The sequence below is a fragment of the Tiliqua scincoides genome, chromosome 2 (genome assembly GCF_035046505.1).
Source record: "Tiliqua scincoides isolate rTilSci1 chromosome 2, rTilSci1.hap2, whole genome shotgun sequence".
In the NCBI taxonomy this organism is placed as follows: domain Eukaryota; kingdom Metazoa; phylum Chordata; class Lepidosauria; order Squamata; family Scincidae; genus Tiliqua; species Tiliqua scincoides.
The window spans coordinates 201613676-201625878 of record NC_089822.1 but is presented as its reverse complement, the minus strand read 5'-3'; the positions used below and the strand labels follow the sequence as shown (position 1 = coordinate 201625878).

The following is a 12203-nucleotide window of genomic DNA, read 5'->3' as shown; positions in this document are numbered from 1 at the left end:
ACTGTGAGGTATACTTTTTTAAAATTAATTTTAAAATCAGTCTTTAAAGGTAGATTATTGTAATCTCATCCCTACACCTGCCCCCTTGCAGTGGAGCCCTTATGAGTTGAAGCCCCACTAGGTAACGATCTCTCCATGACAAAGGAGCACTTCCCTCACATCCAGATTATCTCCTTTCTGTGCTGAGCAGAACACCAAAGAAGATGGTGATTGGACCAACTGTTGGGCCAGCTATATTTTGATACAAACCCATGGCTGACAAATGGTTGGTTGGCAACCTTCAGTCTCGAAAGACTATGGTATAAGCCTACAGCACCCAGTATGCCCAGGTGGTCTCCCATCCAAGTACTAACCAGGTCTAACCCTGCTTAGCAGCCAAGATCAGGCATGTACAGGGTCAGAAGGCACATAATTGGTTCATGAAATGTGTTACCACAATGTGTGGTGTGATGGCCACTTGCTTGGATGGCTTAGGCAGCTTGTGGGCTATTGTAGGAAACAGAGTGCTGGACTAGATGGGCCTTTAGCTTGAACCAGCTGGGCTTTTCTTATGCTGTATTGGAATTGCGGAAGATATTACCGAGGAGATAGGGTGTGGTGTCCACAGTGCCCCTTGCTCTAAGTGAATGCAGGATTAAGGCCCAGGTGGTAGCTGGAGGTGTGCTGCACAGCTGCAGCCACTAGAGGCTAAAGGAGATCCCTCAGGATATAAGGAGCACCTGAGATAGAAAGGGTGGTGGGTTGTAGGAGGAGTGAATGTGGTGAGGTGACTTGGTTTATGGAATTGGGAAAGACTGGATTGTGATTGGACTTTGGCTTTGGACTTTGATTTGGATACCTTGACTGATTGGACTGACCTACCTGGAACCTGACCATTGGACTGGAACTTGGCTTATTGGCAACTCTGATTGGACTGGCTTGCAAGGCCCAGTGGATTGGGATTTGGCAAAACATATGCATCAGACAAAAGGGTCATGATGTAAATGTTGAAGTTCTCCAGGGTTTAATGTACTGTATTTGAATGGTCATTCTGAAATTAATTGCATTCCAATGGCCCTTGGGAAGGAAGCAATGTACAAGTATTTTTAATAGCTATTCAGTGTCATTGGTTTTAGGATGTCTCTAGCAAGGGTGCCCTCAACACTACTCCTGAGAACTCCTCCACCAGCTCAGCTCAGGGAGTCTCAGGGAGACTGGTGGAAAGTGTATACCAATAATCTGATGTAGCCTTGGAAGTCAAACTTCAAAATACATACACTGGAAAATCAGAGATGCAACCATGATAGACCACAACTCCTCCCTTTCATGGCGGTACCCAATTGGATACAGCTGTGATAGACCAACCCCACCAAATGTCCACCTAAATCTCATATTATACACCAAGCTGATTTGTTTATCAGAGATTAAACTCTGCATAGTAATTCTTCCCCCATTTCCCAGTCTCATGTTAATCACCAGTAGCTAAATACTTGGTTAGCTGCTGGAGTAGCAGTTACCCAGGGACCAGGAAGGGGAATAGTATAAAGATGTCTAATCTCTCTTCCCCTATTCTGTCTTCTTTTCTCTCTCACATGAGCATATCTCCCCCTACTGCAAACACTCCTCACAGTGGATCATGTCTGACCTTCATTGTAGCACCCCCCCCCCCAAACATATGATAAAAAACCGCCTCTTTTTCCATTCAGTAACCAGTTCTCCCATCATTTCTGTGTGTGTGCGCCAAGGAAGCGACATGTCCCAGGAAGATAATCTTAATGCTCTGGTGAAAAACAGCAATAGATAATTCAAATTTTAGATCACAACTGTTCATAGCAACAGAAAAATATAATATCCCATTGTTCCAAGTAGAGTTATATTTATAAAAGTCTGTTTTTCGCATTGCATGCTCCACAAACCACATTCACAAAGTCAACAAACAGACATATTTGCAGCCTGATACTACTGACTAAACATGTGTAGCAAGTCTCACTACATTCAGTGGGACTTCCTCCCAAGTAAGTATGCTTATGACTGCAATCTCAGTTTTGCACATTCAGATTCGAATGTCATCCTTTGCAGATGCTCACGCTTTTGAACACGAATACAAATGAATGCATGTGCTGGTGGGATAGGAGGAAGAGAATGGGATCGTGGCTTTGACCTCCATGCATTGATTAAAACTTGTGCACAGCTTGAAAGTATGATCTGTATGCTGCATTTGTGCAAGTTACAGACCCTCAGGTAATATTAATTTATTAATATTAATAAATATTAATTTAAGTAATATTATCATTAATGAACAGTTGTACTGATTTTAATGAAAAAAATCCAGTACTTAAAGCTCTCCCCACCCCAGGAATAAGTATTGAGCAATCACAGGACAATTCAGAAATGCCCTGGCCAGGAGTCAAAAAGCAGCAACTAACTGCTTTAACAGAAAGGAGCAAGAAAGAGTCTACAAAAGAAAGGAGCAGTAGCCCTAAAAAAGACCTCAGTAGTGGTTTGCCAGTCTGCTTAATGTCTGATGTTTGCATTGAATTTTCATTTCTTGTACAAACTTAGTCATAATCATAGCTCCTGGGTGACCTGCAAGATTTCAGCCTTGCTTTCCAATCTGTATGCATCCACGGTAATCCATGATCCTAGAGTCGTTCCGCTCTGTGTCCAGTACTCATATGGCTAAGATCAGCTTTTATGTCCCTGTAGCATATTCCGTCTAGTGGGTATGTTCACTTTGAAGAATGGGATGGTTATTTGCTGAATCAGATCAAACATTTGGAGGAATTTGGGACAACTTGGGGAATTATTACAGGGAAAGTTTCTTTCTCACTGTGGAATCTTGGCTCAAGTCCTGATGGAACCTTCTCTTATATCTCTGGCACTGAGATTGTGGCCTGGGGATTCAGCAGAGATGAGACTTCATTCCTGTGCTCAGCACTGTCATTTTTTCCGGCTTGAGATCTGGCTACAAATCCAGTTCATGCCATCCTAGAAAGAAAAAGACAAGACAGTGAGCAACAGCCCTTCCAGGGACCTCACTTTACCTTGAACACCACCATTTATCATTGTTAGTTCTGAAATCTCCATCTACTTCTTTGACACTTCACACACCTGAACCCCTTCACCAGATAGGGCTGAGCATGCTTGGATTTGCCAAGGCCGGTCCCGATATGTGTGCAGGTTCAACCCTTCAGCAATCTCCGCTGCAGGGGATGCTGTTGCTAGATCTTGCTTGTTAGCAAACACCAGCAAAGGAACACCGATGAGATTCTCTTCCTCCACTAGTTCTGACAACTCCTGTTAAAAATAGAGAAAACATGTTGGATTCGGAGTGATCTCATCAGAAGAAGTTGTCTCAGGACCTATCTGGAGGAGATTATTTTGCAGACTATGGCTATGGGCTTCAAATAAAACAAAATCAAACACCTTTCTCTCATTACCCTCTTCTGGAACTAGTGAGGTTCTGTGCTAATGCTCCGGTGATTCATGCCTTCTGTATTCACCAAACTATAGAAGATGGGAGCCATGGGGTTAAGGCAATCTGAACATGTATTGTCCACTTCTAGACTGTCATTATGGACAATAACTTCCCATAGCATCTGTTCCCAGTGGTACAATCCAGATTGTGAGTTTCTGCAGGAGGAGGAAGTACTGAGACAGGAGAAGGGGAGCTGTAAATCCTACCTGCCCAGTCTCCTCAAAGCGTTTCTGATCAGCACTGTCAATAACGTAGATCTGCAACAAGAAAAAAAAAAGCTATCTACTTCCCACCATTATCCTAAATTCTAGCTCCTTTTACCAACTCTTCTCAGTAGGCAACCAGTATTACTGAAAGCTAAAGCTATTTGTATATGGTTTTATCTAAAGTTGGCACAATCATTGCCTGAGACAGAAAATCCAAGTGGCGCTCCAACCATGGGCTTAGAAATATAGTAATTAAAATAATGTAATAACTGACCATTTTCTGCAATCTGAAGCAGGCCAGTTTACACCGCCTAACTGCCAGCACTAGGTGGCAGGCAGCCTAATTGGAGGATTTTGACTACAATAAGACCTGGCTTAGAGTCACCTATCCAAAGCTTAGACTCAGCCTTTCTTTGGGACCACACAGCACTGCTTGACAGCTGCGATGCTATGGTGATGTGAATGCTTCATCTGGACCTTTTGGCAGGACAAGGGAGGCAGATGGCAGTGACAGGTTTAAAAAGTCAGTTGCTGATGCCCAGTGATGGTGGGCAGACACATGATGAAGGGCTTGAGATATCTGTTTGGATTACTGGAGTTCAATGTGAGCCACTAAGACAAAAGGGAGGAAATGAAGGTGGAGTACAGAACCCCTTCCCTGTCTCTCCTTGTCTGGGCTGAGGCCAGGAAGCAGATACACTGTGAGTCTTCTAGATCTCTGACTGCCCCTCACTGTGCCAAACATCTATCCTCCTGGACAGGGTGCATTACCCCACTAGTAGGATCAGACCTACTGTTCCCCAAGATTCCATAGTCTTCTTTTTTTTTCTTTTTGCCAAACTTTGTGGCTGGGTTCTATGCTCACCAACGTGTCTGTGCTGCCCAGATACTTCTTCCAGTAGGCCCGGATGGCCCGCTGTCCCCCTATATCCCAAACATTGAGCTTGAAGCCATGAGACTGGACACTCTTAATGTTGAATCCCTGGAAAAGAAAAGCAGAAGAGATTGGTAGAAGCAAGGCATAACAACCATGGTGTGATCATAGTATACTGAAGCATGGGCTGTATTTTATGAGGTGAGATGAAACCATGTACAGCGTATAGGGAAGCGCACACTCTTACATGTTCTGGCCATGTTTGTGGAAGCAATTACAAATGAAAAAGTACATTTAGTTGATACTGCCAGAAGAAACTTTCCACATTTTTGCCAGTCAGCAGAGATTATGCTATATGGCAGGGTGTGTTCAACAGTTCCAGAGACCTTCCCCCCCCCCCACTATTTCATGTGTCTGAGGTCCCAAAAACCTTTAATGGTGAACCTCCTACAGCCAGGCCCAAATGACTAAGGATATATTCTGCCCACCCTCTGAGAGCTTTTCTGTAGGTTTTCTTGTGGAGTTTGGCAAGTCATGTGAGGGCTCTCTTAATGGTAGCCCTTAGAATCTGGAACTCACTTCTCCTGATGTGCAGTTGATGTCCTCTCTGCATATGTTTCACCATCAATGGATGATCTTCCTATTTCTAATTTTGTTTTTCATGCATTTTATCATTTTATTGTAAAGCTGCCTTGAGTTTCTCCCTAATGGGAGGGGAAAGTGTGGGATAGCAATCTCTTAAATAAATAAACATTTTACTATATTGTCATCTTCTTAGCTGCCTTTGGTTATAGATGAAGGTTTTCCATTACTTTTAATTATTGTTAAAACTTACAGTACATAAGTTTACACACTCTACAATAAGGCAGCAAATGCTAGAGGCATAAACATCTAGGAAACATACCCACATTCCTGCAGCTGGGAACTGCTAGCAACTTCTCAGTTACACTTTCTTAGTTTGGTTCAGGCTTCTCATGCCAACTTAGGCCTAACATGGACTTATTCATGACACACCCTTCCTCTAAGCAGCTCAGGATTTGAAATGAATAATAATAATAATGGCCAGAAAATAAATGCAGTGAATATTTCCCCACAAGCAATGGATGAAATTCTGCATCAAATGGTATATAACATGATGGTATTATTCCTAAAAGCCACGATTTCCAGAATTTTGGTCACTAGGGTGTCACCCCCCTCCCCCCAAGAATGTCTAATTGACCTGTTTTGCGTTAAGGCAGTGGTTCTCAAACTTCTAACACTAGGACCCACTTTTTTAGAATGACAGTCTGTCCAGGACCCACTGGAAGTGATGTCATGGCTGGAAGTGACATCATCAACTACAATAAAATAATTATAAATAATTAAATTAAAGAAAAACAAATAATTAAATAAGGGGAAGCCAGTCCTGTCCCACCAAGTGAATTTTCTCTGTAGCCTGCCTGCAAGAACACCTGCCCCACAAAAATATCAGTGAGATTTTCAGCCCTCCCCAGTGCCCAGTTCAGTGTAAATTTTTATATTTCAAGCATAGCACTATTAGGACCCACCTGGCTTTACAAGTCTAAAAACAAATAAAATGGACCTTACCAGCGGAAGCCTATTTTATTCTTTGGGAGGTGTTGCCTTCTGGAGCATTTGTTGAACTCCACTTTCATCAGATTGGGACCATGCAGCCAGCCTTGCATTCCCCTCTGCCTGACTTGACCAGGAGCCAAGGCACATTTGTTTACTCATGAGTAAACACAAACATATGGCTTACTTTTGCTTTCCATAGGGCTCAATACATTTGTCTGCTTGGAGGGAGGGAACATAGGAACAGCCCCACTGGATCAGGCCATAGGCCCATCTAGTCCAGCTTCCTGTATCTCACAGCGGCCCACCAAATGCCCCAGGGAGCACACCAGATAACAAGAGACCTCATCCTGGTGCCCTCCCTTGCATCTGGCATTCTGACGTAACCCATTTCTAAAATCAGGAGGTTGCGCATACACATCATGGCTTGTACCCCAAAATGGATTTTTCCTCCAGAAACTTGTCCAATCCCCTTTTAAAGGCATCTAGGGACTTCCTTTTTGGGTGTTTTTTGGGGGCTGCTTTAATTGGATAGGAACCATTCTGCTGTCATTGGATTCTTCTCAGCCTGCCCTTTCCGATGAACTATGGCAAGTTCGCCTACTCGTGAGTAAACACGCGATATGGCTCAGTTTCATTTTCCATAGGGTTCCACGCATTTTTTTTGGTTTCTGGTTTTTTGGCCATAACTTTTGGAATGGAGATATTTCAATCAGGTTTTTGTACTGCATTCCGCTGGAAATTCCGCATCCAACAGTATATAGCATGATGGGGTTATTCTGAACCTCCGCAATGTTGGGGCATTTGTGGTGCCACCTCCCCCTAGGGTGGTACCCAGGGCAGACCACCCCCTGCTAGCTATGCCACTGCCCCCCACAACCTTCCTGATGTAAATGCACTGAATTTGTGCATAATGTGCAGTTTGGCAATAAGACATTTGGGCAACAGGCCTGAGGAGAGGGGGGCTAAATTCCAGGGACCCAGGATTCCAGGGGCGCTGAGCCAAGACAGAACAAACTATACTATTACAAAATAAATTTAGATACCTCAATCTCAGCCTATCCAGGGCTGCATTTCCACTACAGTTTTAATCTACATGCAGTACACTTCCATTACCCCAGTGCATTTAGGAAGGGGGGTGGGGGACAATCAGGCATCTTGCCCCACACCCAATGCCAGCTCTCAGTGGTCATGTTGGGCAACATTTGAATCTAACATATAAATTGAAAGGTACATTTAATCCCGCCCCTCCTTCTGCAGGCCTGTCTCAACTAAAAGTCACTGGATTGCCAGCCCTGTGGCTGAGGAATTTCTGTGGACCTATCAGGAGATGGGATCCCAGTTCTCCGTGGTAGGGATGAAAGGTTAGGTGCAGCAAGGAGTTTTTAAGGATCTTGCTTGAGAGTCGGCTTCATTAAGACTTTATGTAACTAGTGCTAAGACTTTATGTAACGAGTATTAAAATTCATCCTTGTTGAATGTCCCATCCCTACCCTACTGCTACTGATATTTGTGCTGGTGCTGTGCTTACCTGCGTGGGGGTGATGGTGCTGACCTCTTCCGATGCCAGACGCTTCAGCAAAGTGGTCTTGCCAGCATTGTCCAGCCCCAGCAGGACAATCCGCAACTCCTGCTCTTCAGAGCCTTTTAGCTTTTGGATGACTGAGAGAAGCCCCTATGGTGGGGAGAAAAGTTTAATGGTTGTGAGGTCCCTGGTTCTTCCTGGTGGCACAGAACAGGAGAAAGTGACAGGGCTGAGTGTAGCCTCTTCTGCAAGTCAGCTGAAGTTTGCTGAAGGGATGTGGTCCTCCTGAAGAGGGACCACAGAGGCTTTTTGAACTACTCATGCTGACACTTGATCCCTCCTTATCAGGTTTAGGTTGACCTTGAGGCCAGGCCCCAGCCAAATCCAACTCTAGGGCTCTAAAGAAATGCCTCAAATGTTAACTCCCCATTTGTGCCTACACTTATTGTGATTTCAACCTCTGCTCCAGGAATGAATCTACTAGCCTCCACCCCTGGCTTCCCCTCTGCTACTTTTGCCAATACTTAGTGCTACCTTTCAGAGACAAGCAGGCCTTGTTGCTGAAACCAGAGATTAGGGGAGCAGATTGGCAGCTGGCTTCAGTGGCACTGTTGCCACACCTAGCCCCTTATGAATCAGACCCTTTCTCCATCTCAAGCTGCTTCCTGTAGGGTCGGTTTTTACTCACCTTCTGCACTTCGCCCATGGTCAGGCTCTTGACATCCTCTGCAGAGCCCAGGGTGGAAGTTGCCTGTGCTGGTGGTTGGGATCCTACTGCGTGACTGATGCCTAGCCTAGCTCCAGCAGGGAGAAGGAAGAGGATTATGACTCTAGAATTAGCTTGTGTTTCTCCATTTACCCACTGAGTGTTCAGTAATACCTTAGGTAAATCCCCCCAGCCAGCTGTCACCCTAGTCTGACCCAGTCTGGCCCTCTCTGCTGAAGCTACAGAGGAAAAATGCTGTTTCTGTCCATCGTATTCATGCCTTGGTGTTATAAAGACCCTACTTGAGTAACCACTATCAGTCAGAGTTAGAATCTTTCATCTGGCAAGCTCTGGAAGAAATAAGTCTCCATCCAGGTGACTCAATGGTCAGATCAGGTCTCACAAATAAGGGATGAAGGCACCAGCCTCAAGAGGAAACAAGGGAAGCAAGGGTGACAGGCCTTTCATTTTGTTCCCTATCCATGCATCCCCAGATCAGCATCCATGGGTGGCGGTTGCTCAGGTGTCCCCAGCTTCTCCCACGACCTGCCCCGTGACCAACAGCCCTCCCGAAACAAGAATTTTTTTGCCTACTTACACCAGTACTGGCAACTAAAATTGGCTTCTGTGAGAGAGTTGCACTCCGTTGTCCGACGCCATTGAGTTTTTTTTTCCTTTCCTGCTGCAGAACAGGTTTCAGCTCAAGGCAGAAAGTTTTATAGGTAGGTTAACAGGAGAGGGTGCATTTCATGTTTCATAATACATATCAGTAGTCACAATACACACACTAGTCATAAAACACACCTATACCGTTCAGCCTCAAAGGACAAAGCGGCATGTGATTCTACAAAATAATGTTGTATGCAAGCCAAGCTACGTTTTCAATTCTCTTTAATGACTTCCAAATCACAGAAAGTTCACACTTAATATTGTTTTGTTTCAAGTCATTTTGTTATGAAGTTAAGGAAAAAAGTAAATTCCTGGTCTGTGTGGAGTTTGCATGTTCTCCCCATGTCTGCATGAGTTTTCCCCAGCCTTATTTCAGTATTTAATATTGGAAGTGTTTTGGGTCTTTAGAATTTTGGTGATGTTATTGTGAATGGAAATAAGCTGTAGGAACTTAATTTTTGTTTATGTATATCAATTAGCCTATGGTAAAACCGGTTTCCATTACAAGTTGTTTTGCTTAAAGTTGCAGTTTCCAAGAACCTATCAACAACTTTAAGTGAGGACTTGCAACTTTGAGTATAGTTATCAAGGTGGCATCCTCTAATTTTACATTACCTGTGCTCTTTGCAAGGTTTCAGTATGAAGTGTCTAGTTCTTCCATATTTTGTGGCCAGGATTTTTAAAATCAAAATTTAGCTAGCTATCCAAACTGTTCTGCTACGGATATAAAGTGATCCTTTGGGTGACATCTGAGCTATCTTGTTAACAATTTGTTATTTCCCTTTGAGAAAATGAGCAGCAAAATGTTTCAGATCTGGTGATCAGAATATATGGTTTAATGCTCCCCACTTTCCCCCTGTTAAAGAGCACCCACTGGGACTCTATTAGCTGTCTATATGGAGGTATCTTGAAAGGGACCCAGAGGATTGTGGCTGCTACTTGATCACTGGACTCCAGAACTTCCAAACTGCATTGGCAAGTTACAGCAATAGCATCTACTAAGGGCACAAGCCTAACCAGCTCTACTCAGAAGTAAGTCCTATTTTGTTCAATGGGGCTTACTCTCAGGAAAGTGTGGTTAGGATTGCAGCCTGAGTCCCCTTTCTGGTATCTTCACAGAGGCTCCTGGAAGAGAGATCCAATGGGGAAAACAATTGTGTGAAGGGACCCAGCAGCACAACTGTATAATTTGGCTGTGAAAGGGAAAACGGAGGTAAGAGTGAAGGTGCACAAGAATTTAATTTATTTAAAATATTTATATCCTGCCTTTCCAGAGTTCAAGGCAGCTAACAATTTTGTATTCAATAAAACACAGTCATCATAAGGCACAATATATATAATACATAATAATAAAACACAAGTAATTAATAAAATTTTAATGCATCAGGATACACCCCATAAATCACTATAAAGCAGAATGTAAATTCATAATGTAAGTTACTGAAGGCAAGTCTCCGAAATAAGATAGCCAAAGCAGCATGAAAACCATAAAAATCATAAAACCACTGTCAGCAAGAATATGAACAACTCACCCACTCATGCTACCTGAAATAAACATGTCTTCAGCCCCCACAGCTTCACTGCCATGAAACCCCCACTGCCATGGAAAAGAGTGCTTCTCACCACCCCCCCTCTGACTTCTAATAATGATGGAACCGGAAGCAGTATCCCTTCAGATGACCTTTGGGGATGGACTAGAAGTTACAGGATCAGGCAGCTTCTGAGGAACCCTGGTCCCAGGCCAGGTGGAGCACTGGGAGCCTTAGCAACCACACAAGCTGCTGCATTCTGCACTAGTTGTAGTTTGTGAATCATCGTCAAGGGCAACCCACTTAGAGCGCATTATAGTAATCTAAGCAAGATACCACCAAGGCATGGACCACCATGGCCAGGTCCAACTGACTCAGGTAATGCTGCAGCTGGTGCACCAGCCAAAGCTAGGCAAAATCATCCCTAGCCACAGTTGCCATCCGGCAAGCCACCCCATTCAGAACAGGTCAGCAGACTAGAATAGCAATTTTCAACCTTTCTCATCAAATGCCAAGGTGCTAAAATTGTCAAGCACACCATCAGCTTTTTGACAATTGACAAGCCACACCGTGCTACTGGTGGGGGCCAATATCCCCCAATGGCCCTACTAAAAAACAAACATCCCCCCAAACTCCCATGGCACATCTGCAGACCAATCATGGCACACTGGTTGAAAATCGCTGGTCTAGCACCTGCATCATGGATTTCTGGACCAGGAGGACCTCTGTTTTGTCAAGATTCAATTTCAGCTTATTAAATTCTGTAACCTTTTAATCCAGTTCCCAACTTCCTACTAAGCTATGGTTGGCAAGCTTCAGTCTCGAAAGACTATGGTATAAGCCTATAGCACCCAGTATTCCCAGGCAGTCTCCCATCCAAATACTAACCAGGCCTGACCCTGCTTAGCTTCCGAGATCAGATGAGATCGGGCATGTGCAGGGTAACAGTTGCTGCTAACATGGTTGAAAACCAAAAAGAGAATTTAAATTGGGTCTAATTGAATTAGCTCTCACACACAACCTATACAGGAGGAATTCTACAGCTAATTTTCACATGGCAATGGAGACCTGAGAAAAGGTTAAAAGGAGGAGAAAGTAGAGGAGGAGAGAGAGGTACTCTTTAGAAGAAAGGGCAGATTGAACAGGGGGGAAACATGGGGAGGATGCATGTCTCCTGAACCATGACTTGAATTAAAAGAAATAAACAGAAATAAAACATTGACCATGTAACACCCACCCCTCAAACAACCTGTGGCAACTTGAGCTACAGGTTTTTGTGAGGAGAGAGTAAAGTTGGGAGTATGCATATGTACTGGTATGTGTGTGCTGGTCTTTTTCCTGTCCCACCTTGCACCATAACACAGCTTCCAGGTGGGTATCTTTAGGCTTCCTACTATTTTTTGATACCGGTCATGGGTAAAGATCCTTGACTTGCCTGAGCCAAACCTTTCCTGATGTACAACACACTGAGTGACAACTTACAAAATAAAACTTGTAAAAAGTCAGAAAGCAGCTTACTGGTAAATAGAAATGGTAGGGCAGTTATGTCACTTCATTTCCATCACCCACAATATTCAGTAGGTGCCTGTGACATTTCTATAATCATTTTCAATAGAAATTGCAACAACTCGGGGCATGCTGTCTGGAGGAAGAACCTAATTCTAA

At 43.8% G+C, this 12203-nt stretch overlaps 1 protein-coding gene and 1 pseudogene across 1 annotated transcript; both read right to left on the bottom strand.

Annotated features, from left to right (window-relative positions):
- Positions 1-2919: 2919 nt before the first annotated feature.
- On the bottom strand, positions 2920-8340 carry LOC136641448 (ADP-ribosylation factor-like protein 3). The gene is made up of 6 exons (XM_066617243.1): positions 8323-8340; positions 7641-7784; positions 4529-4645; positions 3664-3714; positions 3091-3276; positions 2920-2967 (listed from the first exon to the last, which is right to left on the bottom strand). The coding sequence occupies exons 1-6, from the start codon at positions 8338-8340 to the stop codon at positions 2920-2922; spliced, it is 564 nt and encodes a 187-aa protein (XP_066473340.1).
- Positions 8341-11377: 3037 nt separating this feature from the next.
- LOC136642741 (5S ribosomal RNA) lies at positions 11378-11497 on the bottom strand (annotated as a pseudogene).
- Between the last annotated feature and the right edge of the window lie 706 nt (positions 11498-12203).